Source organism: Podarcis liolepis (genome assembly GCF_965112155.1).
Source record: "Podarcis liolepis genome assembly, chromosome: 7".
Taxonomy (NCBI): domain Eukaryota; kingdom Metazoa; phylum Chordata; class Lepidosauria; order Squamata; family Lacertidae; genus Podarcis; species Podarcis liolepis.
Window position 1 is genome coordinate 25,739,750 of NC_139561.1, and position 24,018 is coordinate 25,763,767.

A 24,018-nucleotide genomic window follows, 5' to 3' on the forward strand; every position below is an offset into this window, starting at 1 on the left:
AAGTACCCTGCAGGATCAGGCCAAAGGCACTTTTAGTACAGCTTCCTGTTCTCTCAGCACCCAGCCAAAGATGCCTTTGGGAGGCCCACAAACCGGGACCTGAAAACCTCTGATATTGCAGGGTAAACATGGCCAATTGCCTTACCCCCCTTCAAAGCCATCAAAGGTGGGTATGCAGGATAGGACTAATCCCTGCTGGACCATGCTAGGGGCTCATCTCGTCCAGCATTCTGCAGCCAAATGGATGCCAATAGGAAGCCTGCAGGCAGGACTTGAATGCAACAGAACTCTCCCCACTTGCCACCTTCTTCAGCTGGTTTTATGTCAAGGGCAGCCTTACCCTTCAGGATTTGCCTATATTTCCTTTTGAAGCCCTCCAAATTGGTTGCCACCATTAATTCTTGTGGGAGCAAATTCCATAGTTTAAAGACACGCTGTGCTCTTTCGTCTGTCCTGAATTTTCCTCCATTTCATGCAGCAAAATGTCTTCTAGGAGAAGGTTGGTCGTTTGAGATGGATGCATGAAACCTATGCCACCCTGAACACCCCTACAAGTAGAAGTCCTTTCTGTTTCACAGGGTAATAAGGATGCTGCGGAAGCCTTGCAAAGAGTATAATAGTAGTAGTAGTAGTAGTAGTAGTAGTAGTAGTAGTAGTAATAATAATAATAATAATAATAATAATAATAATAATAATAATAATAATTTGATTCAGTATAAAAGCTGGGGGAACTTTAATCACATTCATCATTGACCAGTCTCTGCCCTTTGCTGCCTGGGACCAGAAACTCCTCCCATCATCTGCTTTACTGTGGTCTGGGTTCCTCAAATGACCACAGTGCACAGGCCCCTCTACAAACACGACATCTGTGTTCATTTCCAATGACTCTTGTGCACCCTTGCAAAATCCATTAACTGTGGACATAGTCGTGCATGATATTTCACAGGATGCTTCATTCCAGAGAAGATACTCAACTCCAGGTGTTTCTCAGTGCAATTAATACGGTTCCAAAGTTTTCTTCCCAAACCGTTCTTTGCTAAAGTTGTCAATTGGTGCTATTCTTTTCCTTTCCTCTCCCTCCCCCCCTTCCATTAGCTTCTGGGCACCTGGAATAGTTCTGCACTGGCCCCAATTCTCACTAAGCAGTGGGTGGGTTGTCCTTTACAACACCATGAAGTTTGGCCCACAAACTGAGAGAAGCCATACTTGGTCGGTTGCTGGTATTCTTCCCACTGCTGCATTGACCAATGTTTGGGTACTCATTGAATCAGTTTCCCTGTTATTATAGATTCAGATGGTTTGGGCAGGTATTTGCAGTAAGCCTCCTGTATGCAATAAATAAATAAAAATGAGAGAGAGAGAGAGAGAGAGAGAGATGAGACAGAAGAGTGTGTCAATATCCAGACTGGCAACATATTGAAAGATTGTGGTGGGGCACGCGCAATCTGCAGGTTGGAGATGCTGAATTTCCTGTGCATTGCTCAAACCTCACCACTGCAATTTTCAGAACAGAAAGCACAGGACATGCTTGCCTTTTAAAAACAGCAACAAGAGCAACAACAACCGTGTGGGACAGAATGCTTTTGGAAAGTAGTTTGCTAGTGGCAAAATCCCTTAGCCCTTTCCCTTTGGCCTGCTATCTAAATTAAAACCCTTCCTCCAAAACTGCTACTTGTCCTGGGAGGGGACATGGTAAAACAATTAAATCCCCCTCCACGGGTGCAATGATCCTGATCTGGGTACTCCCCTCCCAGAATTTGAGCCAAGGATGGCCAAGGGTGATGGGAGTTGTAGTCACAGGTTCACCAGCCCTGTCTGAAAACATTCTCCTGTCCTTTGTAGCCACGATTTCAAAAACCTGCTTCTCTCACCGGAAATCCGCAAGAGCCTTCCTCATACCCATGCCCACTGCAGTTATTCCCTCCGTGCTGTGGGGCAGGGCTATTGCACTGTCGAGATCGGCTCACGACTCCTAGTCCGCAGGTGACGGGGCAGGGAGTCCAGGATGCCCAGGGAGACCACATCCCGTCAACTGAGGCAGAGAGAAAGCAAAGGGTTCAGTTTGGGCTTCCCACTGGCCGGCTCAGCCCATGATATTCCGCTGCCTCCAGGTGGTCAGTATTTTCTATGAAATATTCAAGTGCATACTTTAGGTTTGGACAATTAAAGGGAGGCAGGTGAAAGCATCGTGCTGAAGAAATAAGACTTTTGCAGTTAGGAAAGTGATGGGAAAGTGCATTGAAAAGTATGGAAGGAACAAGCGATCCGTGGGATGGTCACTGTGAGAACAGCATGTTAGACTGGTGGGGCCTCATCCAGCAGGGCTCTCCTTATGTCCTTGTCTTGGGGAAAGGGAATGTGAGAATGTAAGATGAGCCCTGCTGAATCAAACCAAAGACCCATCCAGCAGCCTGTTCTTGCATGCTTTCAGGCAAGGCCGGCCCTAGCATTAGGCAAAAAGAGGCAGCGGCAGCCTCAGGTGGCAGACACAGGGATGGACGAGGAGTGGCAGTGAAGTGCCCTCTACATTTGTCTGCTGCCTTCAGATGTAAGAGAGGACCCTGCCCTGTTGCTGGTGTATTGATGTAAGAGTCACCTGCCAGTCCAACCCATCGCCATCGCCTTTTGGGAAGAGCTTCACAGCTGGGGAACTCCCTCAAGGTTTCTAAGGATTCAGCATTCAAGCCCAAAAGGTGCCTTATGCTTCTCCCAGCAAGGTCCCCTTCATGCTCGCCCAATCCCTCCACAAGATGATGGCTGCACCTGGGCACTGGCTGTTGTTGCACATTGCAAGCTCCTCCTTCTCCCCTTCACAAGGCAGGCCCCCTCCGGAAGGAGCAGGGCTGTCGCAGATTCGAATCCTTTTCTTAATCCCAGAACACTTCTCCGAACACATGGACCAGGGTGACCACTCTGACCAATGGCCGTTGTCTAAAGGAAAGAAAGGAGAAAATTGTTCACCAATTCTCTACATCAGTTTTGGACAAGCAGGTTCCTCCTTCTTCTTCTGTGGACATGACTGGTGTTGCACATTAGCCAGTGAGTGGCTAAGTACATGTGTTTTGAGTGCTAGGATCTTCCCAGTTCTGCTCTTTGCTATTTCCTCTGGTTTTTCTCCACCCTGACTTTATTTATTCACAGCATTTATTCCATACCTTTTAGCGAAAAGGGGAAAAGAGAGAGTGTGTCTAAGAGCAGCTGAGCAGCTCTAAGATTCGCAATCTAAAAATACTTGACACACAAGGAAATAGGAATGGGAGGGTGGGAGGAGAATGGAGGAGGAGAATGGAGGAGACTTGAGTTAAACAATAGGGAAGAGGGGATAAAAAGCAGTCAAGTGACAAAGGACATAAGAGGTGCTGTGAGATCAGAAAGAGATGTGTGATCCTCTGACAAAGGGGGAGTAGGGGAGGGGAAGGGGAAGGGAGGGGCATCTCAGAATAGGTACAGGGTAGAATTCAGTTTTTGTTTGCATTTAAATGAGAAACAACTGCCCTTCAGAATCTGCACTCCTCTGAATTTTGTGGTGCAGTTCTCCAATAAAACAACACACATTTAAATGCATAAGTTAGGGGAAAGTGCGCATCGCAATGCAAATGGAAATGGGTGTATAAGCATATATTTGCACTGAAACAATGACACATTTTCATGGGGATTTTAAAAAAGAGAGAGAGAAAAGAAATAAATAAATAAATGCAAAGTGCTTGGGAAAGTGGAGGACTGAACTTCAAGACTGGAGAAACTAGAAACTGAGAGAAATCAGAACTGGCGGATTCATCCATCCCTAGTTGCAAGAACAAACCAGGATTCTCTGGGAGAAACCATGGGCCCTTCCAGACTGGTGGTTTATTGCAAGCATACTCTGGAACATGTTTTTGACACAAGAAGAGTGGTGCCACATTACAGATGAATTTATTCTGCTTTATTAATTGTTCTGGGATGCTTCCCCAAGGCTTCCACACGATTGCTGTCCAGAGGGGCTGCAGCAGAGCAAAAGTGAAACAAATATAAACCAGAACATTTCCGGCATAAAAATTTGTGAGATTTCTCAGGAGGAGGTTATGGGATATGCACTAACTGGAAATGAAAGTGTGAGCACAACTGGAAGTTGTCTGGTGGGCTCCCATGAAGATATAAAAGGAACGTGCTTTTGCAGTGGAGATGTGCCTTTTGCAAGGGAGGTCTGCCTGCTCCAGCTTAAGAAGTGAAGGCCAGCTTACATGGGCAGGGTTGCGTCTTAGGACAGAGCTTGAGATCAGCAGAAGGGCCCACACATCGCATGCCGCTCTTCGGGTGAGTGCACTGCCGGATGCGCATCTGGTTCTGGAGGCCGCAGGTGGCGGAACAGACGGACCACGGAGACCATGGGGACCAGTTGCTTTTTGCTGTAACAGGAGAAGAGAGAGGTGAACACTGGCTAAAAGACACACATGCACACCATGTGGGAGGATGTGGAGCCCAAATCTCAAATGCACGATTGGCAGGCAGTCACAAACAGGGGCAATGGCACCGTGGAGTTTCAGAACCAGTACAGAGGGGACTCTATGATGTCATACCCCCAAACCTGGTCACAGGAAAAAGACAATGGGTTAATCCCTGCCTCTTCTGTCGGGTCACACACTCGTTTTTTTCCTGCCTGTGATGGGAGACGATGTTTCTTTGCTCTCCTCCAGGTAGCAATCTCCATTTTGAACTATGGCTATCTGTAACCTTTAAGGATTACTGCCTGCCCGATTGTCATCCCTGTAACATGTTGGATCCTGGCAAGACTTTGGATGTGAGTAAACCTTGTATTTTTCTTGTTTACTAAACAGTCTGAGAGTGATTTCTTTGTTCAGAGGGGAACAAACAAACAAAAATGGGAAAAGACAATCCAAGTCTGCCGAAAGCATCCTTGGATATCATAATTGTTCTAAAAGGTTATTCAACCTTGTCATAATAGCTTATAGAGATAAGATGTGGATGGATGGTGGCTTTTAACTCTGCTGAAATACATATTTGCATTCTCACACAAGTGAGCAAGAGGAAGTGTAATTACTAAGTAAACTAATCTCTCCTGCTCATTTATAACCATCCAACACACACTTCTCCCATAAATAATCAACTTGTTTCCAGAACAATATCATACAACTAGGAAAGAGTAACATAGACGGTCAAGGGACAGGACATTTCCCTACCCAGGAAGGCTTTTCAGTTTAGGGATAAAGCCCACAATTATAGGAGGACATGAGAGTCTTAATAATATGAATGGTGTAAAGAAAGCGGGACGGCGGGAGGTAGTTTCATTTTCTCTCATAGTAGTTTGGAGCCATTCTACAAATCTGATTGGTTATAGAGCGTAGGGATGGAGTGGGGAATTCAACTCAGTCCACGTTTAAAGCCAAAGTCAAATTCACACTTTCCCCAAAGAAATATGTGGACCCAATCAGAGCTATCCTTCGAAATTGGCACTTATGGGCAAAGTTTGCAATACGGCTGCTTTAGTTCAACAAAACCGCCATGTTCCGGGGCAGTATATCTCTGAATAATGGTCATTACAAAGGCAAATGATAAGGGATGGTCTGTTTCCTTCGTGCTTTGCTTGCGGGCTTCCTGAAATCACCTTAAAATTCCTGGCTTGTCCCTCTCTGGAAACAGGATGGTGGGTAAAATGCCTATTCCATCTGATTCAGCAGGACTTTTTTTTTTTTTTTGCAATCTGTGCAACTTACCTTCGCAGTGAACACCGTCACCGATAAATCCGCTTTGGCAAACGCAGAAGTAGGATCCCAGGGTGTTCAGGCACGTCGCGTCCTGGTTGCAGGCATGGGAATCCCTGGTGCATTCGTCAATGTCTAAAAGGTGGGGGTGAGAGAGAAGCTGCAGAATGGGAAGTCATGTCTCAGACCTGTTTTTCTCCATGTCTGCTGGGGCTGCCAGGGATTGAGCCTGGAACCTCTACCACTTCTGCATGCAAAGTCAGGTCTACTACACCTGAGCTACAGGCCACCCATTACGGACCAGAAATGGGGGACCTGTAAGTGGTGAGGTGATAACACTCCAGATATTGTTGGACACCCCCCCCCTCCAAATGCCCATGAGCTCCAACTGGCACAGCCAAGGTTCAGAAATGCTGTGTTAGCCAGACTGGATTACTGCAATCCACACTGCATGGGACTGCCCTTGAAGATGTGTATACTTCAATGGTTCCAAAATGCCGTGGTCAGGTTACTGGGGCTCCATTTGGGACTCACATAGTCCCTATTTTGAAACAGCCACAATGTTTGTCCGTTCCTGGCTGAATTTTAGTTGCTTACTTGAGTGCTTAAAGCCCTAAGGCCCCAAGTATCTGAAAGGCTGCCTGCCTTCCTACAGGCCCCCATTGGGTGCTAAGATTGGCAGAGGTTAATTGGTAATTCCACCACCCTCAGAAGCAAAGGCGGTGGTGGCCCAGGAGAGGGCCTTCTCTGTGGCAGCCCCCAGGTAGTCGAACTCCTCTCCACAGGTATGTGTCTGGAACCTTCACTGTACTGTATGCTAAAGCTGCACCTCTTTACCTTAGCCTTGGGCACTCAAGTTGTATATCCCTGGGACCCACCCTGTTATTATTGTGATTGCATTTTTAAAACAAACAAACTGTTTTTAATGTTGTATTTTAAATTGAGTTTGGACCTTGGGGTGAACAGTGGGCAAAAAATCATATTAATGCAATGACATTGGTGGTGAGGGACTCTGCAGCAATACCCAGAGGGGACACACTTTCCCCAGCCCAGCCCAGCCCAGCCCAGCTACTCTTCACAACCAGAGACATTGACGTTCCCTCTACCTATGCAGCTGAGCACGCCGTCTCCTTCCAAGCCTTTTGGGCAGCGACAAAAATATGATCCGTATGTGTTGATGCAGGTTGCTTCAGCCAGGCAATGCATGGGCATCTCCTTCTTGCACTCGTCTATGTCTTTGCAGAAAAGAAGAAAACGAGACTATATAGGAGCATGCTCTATGTACATGTGCACACAGAGAGAGATTTGCCCATCAAGCCCAGCATTGTCTACGCTGACTGGCAGCAGCTCTCCAGCCCTTCCCCTGCCACCTGAATCCTTTTAGATGGAGCTGGATGGTGGCCCTTCCCTTAAAAATAAAGCAAGGTCCCAGTCCTCATGGTTCTGAATACAGAGGTGATTTAAACAGGGATTTAAGAAGCTGCCTTCCACTCAATATTGTCTACGCTGACTGGCAGCAGCACTGCAGGGTTTCCAACAAGGCTCCATCCCAGCCCTGCCTGGAGATGCTAGGGATTGAATCTGGTACCTTCTGCATGCAGGGCATGTGTCCTACCACTGAGCTGTGAGTATTCTAACACAGGTTTTGCCAATCTTTTTGCAGCCTACGGACACAATAGGAATTTTAAGGCAGTGTTGTGGGGCCACACACACAAAATGGATGCTGTGGGGTGTGTGGCATCACACAAAATGGCTCAGTTTGTGTGTATGTCACAATAATTCATGCATCAACGCTATATGTAGAAAAAAAAGGTTGTTTATAGCAGCATTATGATCATTATGGACTATGCTAAAATAAAGACTAGAAGAAGCAAAGCTCACAATTATTTACCAACACAGTGTATACCATTTCCCTCAAATCCTGGATTGCATTTGCAGTTTTCTTCATCCCGGCCTCCATTGCAGGTTTTGCTGATATCTGATCGGAAACACGTGAATAGAAGAAACTTGAACACAGACACCAGATACCACAACAGGGTCTTCAGATTAAAAAGAGTACCAAGCACGGCCTTACTGACACAGTATTTAGGAATATAGAGGCTGTATATTTATGATTCCAAAATGTTTCAATGATCACATTTCCACTGTGTCATTTGCTTCATCTTGTTTTTCTTATGCTTCTGTTTTATATTTTATTAGCAGGGAGTGTTGCCCAGATATTTTTTGAAATAAAAAAGGATGGCTTTTTTAAAAAAATGGCTACAATTTGTGAGTTTGGACATGTCACACAAAAAAATTGGGTGAAGCCAGTCCAAAGTCATGCTTTGGCCCACCATCTTGATTCAAAATGGCGCCTGGAATTCAAACAGTAACGGAGTTTGCCATCCCCACCTCAAGAACCCTTGTGCCAAGTCTGGTGATGATACCTCGAGAGGTGTCCAAACGTATAGAGAACAAACAAACAAACAGGCAGACAGACAGACAAACAAACAAACCACTTTCCAAAATATCTAGCAGATGAAGTGAATGGATTGAGAAAGGACACTGGGCTGTATTTTAAACTGGTTGAAATTGTTGTTGCAGGTACTGTTTGGCCACACCATTGTAAGCTGCTCTGAACATACTTTGGCACAGAATAGTTAATACCTATAATATTAGAGTCAAAGAATTGTAGAGTTGGAAGGGACCCTGAGGATCATCTAGTCCAACCCCCTTCAATGCAGAAATATGGAGCTGTCCCATACGGGGATCGAACCTGCCACCTTGGCATTACTAGCACCGCGCTCTAACCAACTGAGCTATTCAGGCATTGTTTGTTCATTTGTGTAGCCAAAGCTATTGCACAGCAAAACCTGGGATGGTTGGGTATAAACTGACAATCAATAAAAGAATTGTTGTGTATCGCTTTAACAACCATTAACCACAACAGGATTTTAAAAAAAGAGGGAAGGAGGGTGAGATTCCATACCCCTATTTATTAAGAAGAGTCTCTGAGCGTTTAACACCCTTCCGGGGACATCAGGGCTAAAATCGTAGACAAGTGCTCGGAAATAGCCAAAGTCAGTGTCCCTAAGAGACGAGGAAAGGGATAACAATGGTGAGATATGCTTCATGAAACCTTGAAACCCAAAGAGCAAAAATATCTAGAAATGCTCAGTTCTAGGCACACTCAGGCGCACACATTCTCTCTCCCATATGTGCATACTCTAATTTAGTTAAAACTTTATAAAATTATGTATGGCACAGAGACAGTAGATGGAGAATTGCTTCTTCCGTCCCTTAGTAAGACTAGAACACGTGGACCTCCAGTGCAGTTGAATGCTGGAATATTTGGGACAGGTTTTTTAAAAGTACTTTTTCATGCAGTGCATGAACTGTGAATCTTGATCCCACAGGAGAGACAGTGATGGCCACCAACTTTAAAGGAGGAATAGAGAAATTCATGGAGGATATCGAGACTGCTAGCCTTGATGGCTATGCACCGCCTCCCCTGACAAAGGCAGGTTGTTTCTGAATACCAGTTGCAAGAAGGCATAGCAGGGGAGAGTGCTGCTGTGCACAGGTCTTGCGTGTGGGCTTCCCATGGGGTCATCTGGGTGTCCACAGGGATGCTGAACTAGGTGAGCCATTGGGCCTGATCCAGGAGGTTCTTGTTATGTTCTTATGATACACAACGCCCTTCCTTCCCAGAATGTAGGGGCTACTGTGTTAGAAGATCAGGTCCTTACACGTGCAGAACAAAGATTGGTTCTGTGATCAAAGGCTTGTGAATGCTTGTGAATCCCACTTGCTGGAAACCACAGGAGGGGAAGAGCGCTCTCGCACTCGGACCCTGCATCTGGTTGGCCACTGTGAGAACAGGATGCTGGGCTACATGGGCCGTTCGTCTGATCCAGCAGGCTATTCTTACGTTCTTGTGTCAGGAGCAGCTGGAACCTGTTCTCCCCAGTGAAGAACCTTTGAATTGCAAGGTGTCAGCCTTCTCAGTGAGGATATTGCTGGACTACAACTCCCATCTTCCCTGTTGGCTATGCTGGATGGTGCTGATGGAAACTGGAATTTGACAACATCTGGAGAGCCACACGTTTCCCCACCCCTGACGCATACAATTTATTATGAAGATTATTATAAATATATATACTTCTTGATAACCAAAGAGGCCTCCTTAAAAGCCTAGGATGCAAAAATTAAAACATAAACATTCAGCATTACAATGCACCAAGAAGTGATCCCGCCCCCACCCCCCTTTACATTAAACTGTGGGTTTTTTGTCATAGTTCCCACAAGATTCTCATGGCAGTCACCGTCAAAATAAATAAGCCCTCCCCCTAAAGTGGGAAGTTGGAGGACACCTTTCTGTTTATAGGCTGAGCCTGAAAACACCCGGATGATGGCAAGCGTACATTAATCCTCTGATCTCAATCTCATCCAGGCCATTGGCCAACACCACTGCATGGCTGTCCAGCAGCGTCATGGGGCGGGGCTCCTTGATCCACCGGACGAAGCTGGACGGAGGAAGCTGGAGGTATTTCGGCAAGTGGATGGCAACATTGTCCCCTTCCAAGAACTCTCCGACCTCTAAAAATAGAAGCAGCAGAAGAAAACAGAGAGACCTCTCGATGCACTGGGTCATGAGCTGCCAGGTCAAGGGAATCGACTCATGGCTACGGGGCAGAGGAGGGAAACCTGCAAAGCTTTAGATCAGGGTTCCCCAAGCTTGGGTCTCTGGCTGTTTTGGGACTACAACTCCCATCACCCCTAGCCAGCAGGACCAGTCATCAGGGGTGTGATCAGAAGAAGACCTGGATTGTCGCCAGATTCTGTGTACAAATCTGTAGGCGCAGACCATCGCCCAACTCAAAATAGTCTGGCATGTAAATCCACAAACTCGGTTCCATGGGTGACTCTGAGTCAACTCCCTGGGATAGTTTATTGTAGCACATTGTTTCTAAATTTATTGTTATACATTGTTTTAATTGTCTGTTTTAACCATATTTGCATATCAGTTTCTAATGCTGTGAGTGTCCTCCATTTCAGAGGCTTCTACTCTGCAGCCTCTTATAGTTGTTTTAACTGTGAGTCTTTTAGTTCTTACGCTCTTACAGGTGTTTTAACTGCATGTTTTTATTTGGTTTTAGTTCTTACCTGTTTTAATTATCAGATTTTATCCATCCATTATCCGTGTTTAATCTTGTATTTTTGTTATGTACTGAATTGAATAGGATCCAAACTGCAGCAGTCTGATTGGTCCTAGAACAATAGGATCCAAATTGCAGCAGTCTGATTGGTCCTAGAACAATAGGATTCAGAATGCAGCAGTCTGATTGGTCCTAGAAAAATGCAGCAGTATGATTGGTTGGCAGGAACCACCCAATCATGCTCCAGAGATAAGTGAATCCACAACCTGATTGGCTTACAGTAGAATTCCGGGATTAGCCAATCATGTGCAGCCCATTGTGTAAATAGTGTATATAAAGCAGATACTGTGAGGGGACATTCATTCATTCCTCCTCGCCACTATGAGCTGAATAAAGAGCATGAAATCACTTGCGACTCTGAGTATATTTCACTGGCGACGAAGGTGGGATCCCGCTGAGCTGACTGCCACACACAGCACCGTAGCACCGCCACCTGCCGCACCGCTGCCTCGCACCGTGTATCCAGGCTTCAGCTCCGGGACACAAGGAACTCAGAATGGCAGCCAACAGCAGCTTCTCGCCATTCAATCCAGCATCTGGAGACTGGGAAGCATACGCCTCCCGTTTCACCTTCCTCCTAGAAGCCCAAGGGGTCACCGACGAAGAAGACGCCAAGAAGAGGGCGATGTTCTTCAGCGTCTGCGGAGAGGAGACGTTTGAAGTCGCCCGGGCTCTCCTTGCGCCTGAAGACGTCGCTACTGTTCCATACAAAACAATAATGGAACAGCTGAAGGGGCACTTTTCGCCGCAGCCCTCAGTGGTGGCTCGTCGAAATGCCTTCTACGCAAAGCGGCAAGCCCCTGGGGAAACCATAACTGGGTTTGTGACCTCTCTCCGCCAAGCCGCCCGGTTCTGCAACTTCTCAGAGCTGGAGAACATGCTTCGTGACCGCCTCGTCGGTGGCCTGAAGGATGAGAAGCTGCAACGACGCCTCTACGCTAAGAAGGACCTAACGTTCCAGGTCGCTCTGGAGGAGGCCCTGGCAACGGAAGCTGCCGAGAGGTCGACGCAAGAGGCACAGCCGAGCCTGCCATCCCAACCGAGGGTCCACCACGAAGACCTCACCGACGACTCAGGATCCGACAGGGAGGAGGTGCACCGAGTACAGCAGCGCACTCAAGCAGCGCACAGACCACAGCTGCCTCGACGAGAAGGAGGAAACTGCGCAAGCTGCGGGGAGAGTCACGAGAGGAGGACCTGCCGTTTCCGCAACGCAGAGTGCAGGCAGTGCAGAAAATTGGGACACATCGCCCGGGTGTGTCGGGCTCAGCCCACCCGACACCAGGCATCAGATGACCAATCCAAGAGCCCCAGGTCCCGGGGCCCAACGCACCAAGGCAACTCGACGGAGGTCACGGACTGCCAAGTATACCAGTTGCCCCACCCCAACGTAGAGAAAATTTATGTAGAGGTACAGATAGAGGGGGCCCCATGCCGCATGGAGCTTGACACGGGTTCAACTCTATCCATAATCTCGGCAAGGACCTTAAGGAAACTGTGTCCTACTGGGGGTCCCAAACTCAGGCCGGCCCCATTCACCCTACGGGACTTCCAGAAACGTAAGGTCCCCACAATGGGGGTGGGGACCTTCAGGGTGCAATACCGAGGGCGGACGCGGCAACTGGAGTTGCTTGTGGTCAAGGGCCCCTACATTAGCTTACTGGGATTGGCATGGTTTGGACCACTGGGGCTAGCTGTCACCGGGGTGAACCACACTACCTTACAAGTAGACGTAGACGCCATATGCAAGGAATTTCCAGGGGTTTTCGACGGGAAATTGGGACAGTATACGGGCCCCCCCATTGCGTTACAGCTTGACCCCGCAGTACGACCGGTCAGGCTCAAGGCCCGCCGGGTCCCGTTCGCCTTGAAACCCCGTATAGACGAGGAATTGGACCGACTCGTGGAGCAAGGAGTGCTGGAGCCGGTGCCTAATGCCCCCTGGGAAACCCCAATCGTCACACCCGTCAAGCCTAATGGTTCGGTCCGCATCTGCGCAGACTACAAATGTACCATAAACAAGGCCCTCACGGCCCACGCATACCCAGTGCCAGTGGTCAGCCATGTCCTTGCCACCCTGGCTGGGTCGAAAATTTTTGGCAAGCTGGACTTGGCCCAAGCATATCAACAGCTGCCAGTAGATGAGGCCACAGCAGAGGCACAGACGATTGTGACGCACAGAGGAGCGTTCAGGGTAAAGCGGCTGCAATTCGGGGTCAGTGTGGCACCAGGCATATTCCAGAATCTAATGGACTCTCTCCTTAAAGGGATTCCTGGCGTCACCCCCTTCTTCGATGATGTGTTGATTGCCGGGCCCACACCAGAGGAGTTTGAGGACCGCCTCCGCACCGTTCTGCACCGTTTCCAGACGGCAGGTCTCAAGGTGAAGCGGGAAAAATGTCTACTAGGAGTGCCTCAGGTGGACTTTCTGGGATTTATGGTGGACGCAGAAGGGGTCCACCCGACTGGGGACAAGGTACGGGCCATTTGTGATGCCCCAGCGCCCAAGAGCAAGACTGAACTTCAGGCCTTCTTGGGACTATTGAACTTTTACCATTCCTTCCTTCCCCACAAGGCGGCAGTAGCGGAGCCCCTACACAGACTCCTGGACAAGCGGGCCCCTTGGGTGTGGGGCCAGCGCCAGGAGGCCGCATTCCAGGCAGTCAAGGACTTGCTTGTCTCAAACTCGGTCTTGGCACACTTCGACGAGAGGCTGCCGGTGGTGCTAGCATGCGATGCCTCACCCTATGGCATTGGCGCTGTCCTGGGGCACCAACTCCCAGATGGAAGAGAGATACCGGTGGCCTACTTTTCCCAGACACTCAACGCAACCGAGCGGAACTACTCGCAAATCGACAAGGAGGGGCTTGCAATCGTGAAGGGAGTAAAAAAATTCCATGATTTCTTGTACGGGCGGCCCTTCACCGTGGTGACTGACCACAAGCCGTTGCTTGGCTTGTTTGCCCCTGAAAAGCAGACCCCCCAAGTGCTGTCTCCTCGCGTCCTCAGGTGGTCAATTTTCCTTGCCAGCTACCAGTATGCACTGATTCACCGACCTGGGAAGGCGATGGGCCATGCAGACGCCCTCAGCAGGCTACCACTACCGGAAACAGGCCCTGACCCAGCACCTGCACAAGAGGTTATGAGCCTGGAGCTGCTTCCCGACCGCCCCATTCAGGCACAAGAAGTTGCACACCATTCCAAGAAAGATAGGGTCATCTCCCGGGTCCTGGACTGGGTGTGGAGGGGATGGCCCAGCAGCAGCCCCGGGCCAGAATTCGCCGGCTACGCAACCCGCAAACATGAACTGTCGGCCCACAAGGGGTGCCTGTTATGGGGAAGCAGAGTCGTTGTTCCCCAGCCCCTCCGCAAAAGGGTCCTCACAGCCCTACACGAGACACATCCAGGGGTAGTAAGAATGAAGGCCCTTGCCAGGAGTTATGTGTGGTGGCCAGGGATCGATGGAGAGATAGAGGCCTGGGTCAAACACTGCCAGGCCTGCCAAGAATCCCGCCCAGATCCCCCAAGGGCCCCAGTCCAGTCCTGGGAGTCTGCCCGAGCACCATGGTCACGCCTGCATGTGGACTTCGCTGGCCCCTTTCAGGGGAAAACATTCTTCATAGTGGTGGACTCCTACACCAAATGGCTGGAAGTCGCACTGGTACCGTCCACTTCCACGTCCGCAGCCATCCAGGTTCTACGCAGGCTGTTTGCAACCCACGGGCTCCCTGACACTCTCGTCTCAGACAACGGGACTGCATTTACATCAGGAGAATTCCAAACCTTCATGGTGCAGAACGCCATCCGCCACATCCGTTCGGCACCATTCCACCCTGCCACCAATGGCCAAGCAGAACGCATGGTGCGGACCACCAAGGACACCCTTCGCCGCATGACGCATGGGGACTGGGAGTACCGCCTTGCCACATTCCTTCTAGCACAGCACAGCACCCCCAGCTCAACGACTGGCCGGAGCCCCGCTGAACTACTAATGGGTCGGCGCCTTGCAATCAGAGTGGACCGCCTTCACCCCGATAGAGCTCAGGATGAGGTAGTGGTGGGGGAAGGCAGGAACCCCCGGACCTTCGAGGCCCAGGACCCAGTGTACGCAAAGAATTTTGGGGCAGGCCCAGCTTGGGTACCCGCCACAGTCACCAGGGTCACTGGCCCTGTGTCGTACGAGGTGCTAACGGATGGGGGGCAATGCTGGCGCCGCCACTGCGACCAGATACGGCGACGATTCCTGGGAGAAAACCAGGAGGAGAACAGGTCAGAGGAGTCCCAAGGGAACAGCGGGGCAGTGAGGCCCATAGAGCAGGAGGGGCCAGCAGGAGAGGCAGAATCGGTAAATACAGAGAGGACCCGTGAGGCCGAAAGGACACCGGAACCAGAACCACGACTGAGCGAGCCGGTTGCACCAGACCAATCAGGCCCATCACAGCCAGCATCCTTGGAACACGAGCCAGAACCTGAACCTCGGACCAGGGAACACCACAGGCCGCAACGCACACGTAGGCCGCCGGCGTACCTCAAGGAATATGAATGCGACCTCCCGGGCAGGACTGGAACTTAGAGGGGAGGGATGTTATGTACTGAATTGAATAGGATCCAAACTGCAGCAGTCTGATTGGTCCTAGAACAATAGGATCCAAATTGCAGCAGTCTGATTGGTCCTAGAACAATAGGATTCAGAATGCAGCAGTCTGATTGGTCCTAGAACAATGCAGCAGTATGATTGGTTGGCAGGAACCACCCAATCATGCTCCAGAGATAAGTGAATCCACAACCTGATTGGCTTACAGTAGAATTCCGGGATTAGCCAATCATGTGCAGCCCATTGTGTAAATAGTGTATATAAAGCAGATACTGTGAGGGGACATTCATTCATTCCTCCTCGCCACTATGAGCTGAATAAAGAGCATGAAATCACTTTGCGACTCTGAGTATATTTCAATTTTATTCAGACGTTTTATCCTATGCTTGTTTCTTTATCCTTATTTGCTCCAACATTTATCAGTAAAAAAAAATTCTAACTGCTATTTTATTTATATGTTGCTGTTTTCTGTTGTTGTTTTTTTATCCTGGTCTGTGACCATAAAAAAGTTCATCAGGGGTGATGGGGATTGTAGTCCAAAAAGAGCCAGACACCCAGGTTTGGAGAATCCTGCTCTAGATGAAGTTGGGCTACTGTTCCCATCACCACCCCTGGCTATTGGCTATGCTAGCTGGGGCTGATGGGAGCAGGAGTCTCACGACATCTGGAGGGGCACCATATTGGCTACTCCTGGCTTAAGGAGCAGGTACACCTCCTCAGTGAATAGGCTAGTGCAACGCTGTATTCATTGCCTTTGCTGAAATTAACCCCCCGCAACTACAACTCCCATCATCCCAGACCATTTGGTCAAGCCGGGCGGCACTGATGGGAGTTGGGAGTCCGACAACATCTGGCTCCCCACCTCTGCTGCAGGGGCTGGTAGGGCAGAAGGCCTCTAGAGAGATGGATCCAGGAGGTGGATCCACAGCCAATGACAGATGGAGCCAGAGCTAATGGCAGACCAATGGCAAAGCCAAACAATTCCAGTTTTGTCCCTGTCATCCTCCCTGCTTAGTTTTGCAAGGACTAAGGAAGAGGAAACTGACACACTCTAGACCAACTTTAAATAAGAAGGCAGGTTGTTGGGAAAGTTCCCCACTAGCACTGAGACCATCTCCTTCCACCCGCTGTCCTATTACATTCTGAGCTCCTACAGCTACTTGTCTCGTGTTTACACTGCTCTCAGACCATTTTAAAAATAATAACATCCAAAAAAAAAGGGCTGAACTGCTCAGTCTGCGTTAATTTCCTAACTTGTGCAGCATTTACATGAATTTGGGGTTTTCATCATTCACCCAACAGTCCAACTTTCGGCAAAATTCAGTCAAAATGACAATCGTCTCCTCTAACAGCGAATCTGGGTGCTAATTTGGAAGTGAAATGAAGCTGGTCAGAAACAAGGTTGTGGTTTCTACACACTCAGTGTGTGTACGGGAAGGGGACCTCCTTTGGTATGTAGAAATATGGAAGAGTGTGTGTGTGTGTGTGTGTATTCATTCTCATCTCATTGTATGGAGAGGAAATGACCAGATTTGAAACTTATGTCTGCTGCTATTTTAAGGCAGGACTGACATGAGGAGTGAAGGCATGTTAATGTTATACTATTCTTCTACAGGATGAGTATCGGCCTTCCTTCCTTCCTTGAGCATATCTGCTGAGCCAAGTTGCAACAAATCTAGGGGAGAAATAAAAAGTTGCCTTACCTATAGGCATGCTATCCAGAGCAAAATAGTATCTCAGATTGGAAGGATTTAACAGCTGGAAGCCTGTCAGGTCATAGGCCTCAACCACGGCCGCCTTGGCGGGTGCTGTGCTCGGTTTCACTTCTGCCCAGAAAAGATTTGGGTAAAAATCATCCTCTTTGATTGAAAGTATTGTCAGCGCCTGCCCACGTTCATGCACAGCCACCCTCAGAGGCCTGTTCTTCCCAAGCGCCAGTCTTCTCCGATAGCTGCAAAGCAACGTCCATGGGGTAAGTGATGGCTGAGAATGTACCAAATAAGCCATTTAATTTCATCTCCCAAGATACACTCTCAAGCTTTGAAACCATTTCAGCCTTGCCTGCATTCGGTTTCTCAGTGCTTCTCTCTGTCTCTTTCCAATTACATTTCATTAAGTTTCAACATTTTCAACATATACAGTCAAAGCACAATTTAGTCTTTTCCCTTCTTTTTGTCAACTTCTCACCCCTTTCAGCATGGAGTTGTTGTTTCTCCCCTTCTGCTGCAGCCCCATATTCTGTCTATCAAATCACAATATTATAATCTAATTCAGGGGTCAGCAAACTTTTTCAGCTGAGGCCGGTCCACTGTCCCTCAGACCTTGTGGGGGGGTTGGACTATATTTTTTTGGGGGGGGGGAATGAATGAATTCCTATGCCCCACAAATAACCCAGAGATGCATTTTAAATAAAAGGATACCTTCTCCTCATGTAAAAACACACTGATTCCTGGACCGTCTGCGGGCCGGATTTAGAAGGCGATTGGGCCGGATCCGGGCCCCGGGCCTTAGTTTGCCTACCCATGATCTAATTCCTTCTGCTGCTTGTAGCTCAAATCCTGCTTGTGAGTTCATCATACTATAATATTTCTTTAAATAGTCCGAAAAAGGCATCCGATCTTTCATAAAAGACTCATCACTAGATTCTCTTAATTTTGCTGTTAATTTTGCCAGTTCTGCATAGTTCCTTATCTTAACTTATCCATTCTTCTTTGGTTGGAACATCTTCCTTCCATTTCTGCACATGTGGAATCCTAGCTGCTGTTGTCACATACATAAACAACTTTAGCATTTTGGTGGGGTGGGGTGGGGATTTCTGTCCCTATAATCCATAACAGAAATGCTTCAGGCTTTTCGGACATACTCATTTTAAACATCTTTTTTATTTTATCATGTATCATTTCCCAAAATACCCTCATTTTCTTGTAAGTCCACCATGTATGGAATACACACACACACACACACACACACACACACACACATCTCCATCCATCCATCTACCTGTTTACACTTCCAGCAATTATTAGGAACCTTCTTATACATTTTAGATCATTTATTAGATGTAAAGTACCATCTACGCATCATTTTCATATTTTACAGCACTTCTCAACACCTTATATGCTCCTTCCTCAGGCTTGAAATCCATCTGGGAACAGGACTTGGGGAAGGAAATTGACAGAGTTTAGCTGGAATAGGATCTGGTCTACAAAATCTTCCTCTGTCTCAGCCACTATTATGGGCAAACTGCATGAAACAACCCACAAGATGTGTTTATACTCTGGTTGGATTCGCACATATTCATGGAACGGGCAATAAGCTTTGGAAGCAGAATTACACCTTGGGTGGTCCTGCCCAACAGCCTTTGGGGCTGCAATAATTTCTGAAATCAGTGTCATTGTTGGTGACATTGTACATGTGGTGCCTACCTTGTGTTTATTGTCTCATTTCGAAGGGAGCAACTCATTGGCTGTTTTAAAGCCTCTTATTATTGTTGGAAGTTTCGGTAATGGCTCAGAACTAGAAAGACATCTCAAATGCCATAGTGGTCGACTTGGGGCTTTCAGATTTTAGCTGCAACTGGAGTGATGCCAAAATCCAGCCCCTCCCTGCCTCTTGCTTTCTAAGTCACTGCTGCGCTGCCCCCGAGTCACCCTCTCAGCTCGGTGCCCATTACGGGCAAACCAGTCATGCTCCCCAAAATCCACCTCTGGTGAACAGCTGCCTTGAAAAGGACAACAGATAGGGCTGCGTCTTAAGAGACACACACCAGATTGTATTCTGCACTCCATGCAAGCATACCTGTAGAATTGTGGGCTTTGGCCAGAGTAGAATTTGTACCACCTCACTTCATGTTGGTGGCGTTTGCCGAAGATGGAGACCGTGATGTTGAAGGTGACTTTCCTCTCTCTTGCCTTGAGGAGACAGACCTGCTCTCCGAACCCATCGCAAACAGATGCGTTGGAAATAGTGATGCGGAACCCAGGGTCTGCATGTAGACAAAGAGTGAGGTCACTTCAGGTAGGTAGGTAGGTTTTTCAATGAGGCTACAGTATATTAAAGCCAAGGAGAACACTTTGAGCTCTTGCTAAGTTAACGATTAACTGATCGTTGTTTCTCTGGTAGCTAACATGTGAGTGTTGTGACTTTAGATTATGTGAGAGGTATTGGGTTGCAAATCTCCATTCTGAATCAAGTTGCCTTTGAGTCATTTCTCTCAAACTCAATGGAGTGAGCATGTAAATGAAGTTCTCCTGAAGGGAGAGTAAACAGCCTGGAGGCTGGAATGCAGGGTGTGGAGAGACAGAGACAGAGACCTTTGCTTTTAGGTCTGTTTGGATTATTTCATATTTTCTAAAATGTGACTCTTTCTGCTGGACAGCACAATGCATTGTATGGATATTTTGGAGATGTTATTTGATAACATGAGCCTGACCAAACTGCGGGAGGCAGTGGAAGACAGGAGTGCCTGGTGTGCTCTGGTCCATGGGGTCACAAAGAGTTGGACACGACTAAACAACTACAAAATTTGATATATCTTTTTTATTTTAAAAGAGTTCTGTCAATAAAAGTTTGAATAATATTTTTAAGAGTCTGAACAATAATTTCTTCCAAAAGGAGTCGGTACTTATGCTTCCAATAGCTTCAAACTGGTCAATATTAGTCTCTGCAACACTTGCTATTCATAATATAGGCAGCAATTTTCAGTCGACAAATTTATCTTTCAGTATCTGTCTTTATCTCTTTCTTCCACAGAAGAACTTTGTGTAGGAAGCGTTTAATCATATCCCTCTTTTAAAGATCGGATAAATGGAGGCTGGGAGAGGGAGGGAGAGTGATCAACCAAGACCACACAATGTTACAAAGGTGAGTAATTATTATCCACTTATTTCATTTATGAATCACATCCCCAGAAAACATCATGAAGCAATTAAACAATAATTAATCACACACACATTGAATCCAGGTCTTTCCAGTTCCAAGATACTTGGATACTAGGGATACAAGAGAAATTTGTATTTAATTCTCATTGGATTCGCATTTGATTCACATTTAATTCACACAATATGTGGACCAAAGCACAACCTTCCTTTGAAATTTGCAGTTTTCTGAAACTTGCAGTGCAGTTCCGCAGCCAAGTGCAAAAATACATATACTGGGGCAAAGTGTGCATAAAACGAATGCATGCAGGGGTGCCCAAACTTTTTTCAAAGAGGGCCAGATTTGATGAAGTGAACATGCATGAGGCCCAACCAAAGTTGCCAGTTGTTGAGCTTTTTTTAGGATTTTACCTCAGTACTTATACTGCCACGGAGGCTGGATTAAATCAACCAGTGGGCTAGATTAGGTCCCCGAAACAGACTTTGGACATGCCTACATTAGTGAATATGACTTACAAAAATCCATATGGTGAAAAGTTGCTCTGTAAAAAATGTGTGTATTAGGCAAAATTGCGTAGAAGCTTGTGTATATTAGGAGAAATCTGCACTAAAATGCTGATTAATTTTCACGAGGACTTAAAAAAAGAATGCAATGAGATGTGGAAATGTGGAGAACCAAATTTAGGATTGGGAAAATGAGAAACAAAAATCGACAGATTCGCCCATCCCCATCACACACACACTGCACTAAAAGCATTTTTAGGGTTCCTTGGGCTATCTGTGTGCATGAGAGGGAATGTTTTTAATGTGGTATAGAAGACTGAATTCTAGCCACCGCGGGTCTCTGCTGCCCCCCATAAGAGGCAGATGTGCACACAGGTATTAACTTACCTTGGCAATTGTTTATTCCATCCCCCTTGTAGCCTGGCAGACACCGGCAATAGTAATCAGATGTCAGCTTGTCAAGTTGGCAAATGGCCTTCGGGTGACAGAGGATCCTCCTGGTGACACATTCCTGTTTATGTGGATCTAGAGAGGCCAGGGAGAGATGCAAAATTGTTGATCACTGCCACCACCCTCAAAATGGAGGCACATGGCTTCAGTAGTCAGAAAGGGCACAAATAAATGTTAAATCACCACTTCCTGGAGTGGGACATACTGGGACTTACCCAGTTCAGAATAAAGTTCATTGAACGTTGCGGACCCTGTGATAGGAATTTTGAGGTCTTAGATATATGTTAAATGTTCATAAGTGTACCAACCAAGCACATACATAGATCAGCACAGGAAGACCGACCTGGAACCATTTTGATTCCCAAACTGACCAAATGTTTTCTCTGCAAGGTCATAGGAAAATGGAAAAGCCTCCCCATTGTCTTTTCCTTCACAAATCCTGTCTTAAGGTTATGTCTGTGTTCGAATAGGGTGTGAGCCTGTGACCTGGCCCAGAAACTAAGTATTTATCATTACAAAAGACTGGCCAGGTTACCCAGGCAATCCAATCAAGTAACCTGCCAGACAGGAGATAAACAATGACAGGAGAAAAACAACATTCAAATTTCTGTTTTAAGACCGCCTTTTCTGTGATGTAGGTATGATGTATCTGAGGGGTGGTCTTAGGTTACACCCCTTCTATGATGTATGTATGATTTTTCTAGGGGTGGTCTTGATCTACAGGGTGGCAATTTCAAAAGTCTTTATAAGGCCTTGCGTGCCATTTTTCTGGGTTCCTCCTCTCTCCTGCGGGTGAGAGGAGCACCCTGTTGCAACAGTTCAATAAAGATCACGTTTACTAGCTGCTTTGCTTCTCAATATTCTCTGGTTGGCCTGTTATTCTCTCCTACCAATAGGGAACCTATGTAAGGACTCTATATGGGCTCTTGGATACCCCACAAGGGAAAAGGGCAATTTGTGTTTACAACAACCCAGAAGAGAATGCAGCCCTTGGGGTGAAAAGTCTCAGCACTCTTGAGTTTGTGTGTGTAGGAGAGACAGAATGAATGGATGGGTGCAGAAGAGAGAGGGGGTTGAATATCCACAAGGGAATATAACCATCAGCCCCAAAAATGTTGCTCCCCCTGTTCTAACGGGCACAAATTATCCCCAAATGAAGAGAGGCAACTAACACAAAAGCTGGACATTCCTGTGCTAGCTGATTTGAAGTCTCCTGGTGATTTCATCAGGACGCTGAACACCTGAGATACACACTTTTGGGACCCACCCTCGATCATGCATTGCTTTTAACAGATTTTAATATTTTACCTTTGACATTGCAATAATGCAGTCCTGTGACCTTACGGGCAGGCAAGAAATGTTAGTTGTGCTTCCTGCATTGCAGGTGATTGGGTTAAGTGATCCTTCCAATTCTTTGATTCTATGAAATCTAAGAACCATTTTTTTTTTTTACAAAGGCGGTCACAGAAGGGGTTCTAGGTTTCGTTTGTCCCCCGCCCTTCTCGTAAGGGTCTTACCATGGATCTTGCTTAGGACCTGTGTGGTGATGAGGCAGAGCAGAGAAGCCAGGAGGCTCACTGGCATTTTCAGTTAAACCCCTCCTTTGTGGTTAGCTCGCATCTTGCCGGCTGCGGGCAGGATTAGGAGGACGGTGTTGGCGGCATGTCTGTGGGTCTGCAGGCAGGTATTGTTATGTCTCTGGGATCTGCAGGCAGGAGGCACCAGGCCCAGCGTCCAGGAACAGAGAAGGTCCGTTTCAGTTCAAATTGTCTCGAAGGTTCTGCTTCCGGGATTCCAGGGGGCTTCCGATTGTGGGCCAGAGTTCCTCGTTCCGTCCTGCAGTGCGGCAGTTTTCAAGCAATGTTCTAGGAGATCCTGTGGGACAGGCTCCTGGTTCCGGTCTGCCTTAATGGAGGCAGCTCCCACGACAGCGGGAGATCGTTAGCGATCCTACTGACGCAGATCGAAATAACGCAAGGAAATCAGATCCTGCCATGCGTTGCAATAAATCCACCCTTTTTAATGTTAAATTTTCATTTCACAGTTTAATGTTGTTGATATCTTGAACTCCAATTGCGGGTGTGTGTGTGCATCGTAATCTTTTCAGGCCTCGGGGCCTCTTCATTTGGCCCTGGTCTATCGTCTATTCATATAAATTAGCCTATGAAAAGTATACGCAAATCTGTGCCCTCCCTTTCCTGGCAAATCCCTTTCCTCCTTTTGGGTGATGTGCAAGTGATCCGCTTAGCAGGGCACCCTGTTCACGTGGGGCAAAGGGGAGGCCCCAGGCAGGCTTGAGCTGATCGTGGACCTTAAAACAGGTGCAGGAAGACTTCCGGCTAACTGGATCTATTCCAGGGATGGGTAATCTCAGACCCAAGACACAGCGCCCCTCCTTCCCCAGGCCTCTCTGTATGGCCCTTGAGACTCTCTCTAGGCCATACCCAGGTCACACCAAATTCACATCTGCCCCCAAATCCCAGGAGAAATTAAAACATCACTCATTTCCTAGGTCCCAGCTGTGCTAAACATTTAAAGCAGTATTATATCATTTAAAACAATCACAGTTTCTCTCCCCAAGAATCCAGGGAAATGCAGTTTTTTAAAAAAGATATTTATTAAAATTTAATAATAATTTTATTATTTAATATAATTTATTTTCAAAACAACAAAGGAAATGTAATTTGTTCAGAGGT

The 24,018-nt window shown here is 47.3% G+C and overlaps 2 protein-coding genes across 3 annotated transcripts in view; both read right to left on the reverse strand.

The window, feature by feature from the left end:
• Positions 1-24,018, reverse strand: part of LOC310711310 (putative oxidoreductase YteT) — a 154,245-nt gene that overhangs the window by 84,886 nt on the left and 45,341 nt on the right. The gene's annotated exons all lie outside the window — the stretch shown is intronic.
• On the reverse strand, positions 717-23,144 carry LOC310711279 (uncharacterized protein). 2 transcript variants are annotated; one of them, XM_083513042.1, is made up of 13 exons: positions 22,840-23,144; positions 21,260-21,397; positions 19,290-19,476; positions 17,195-17,442; positions 10,103-10,277; positions 8,668-8,768; positions 7,606-7,677; positions 6,806-6,934; positions 5,712-5,834; positions 4,221-4,385; positions 2,764-2,931; positions 1,872-2,032; positions 717-1,325 (listed from the first exon to the last, which is right to left on the reverse strand). In XM_083513042.1, the coding sequence occupies exons 1-13, from the start codon at positions 22,904-22,906 to the stop codon at positions 1,260-1,262; spliced, it is 1,800 nt and encodes a 599-aa protein (XP_083369168.1). In that variant the 5' UTR covers positions 22,907-23,144; the 3' UTR covers positions 717-1,259. The 2 variants fall into 2 exon arrangements, with proteins under 2 accessions (XP_083369168.1, XP_083369167.1); XM_083513041.1 differs by having other exon boundaries at positions 7,591-7,677; positions 22,840-23,138.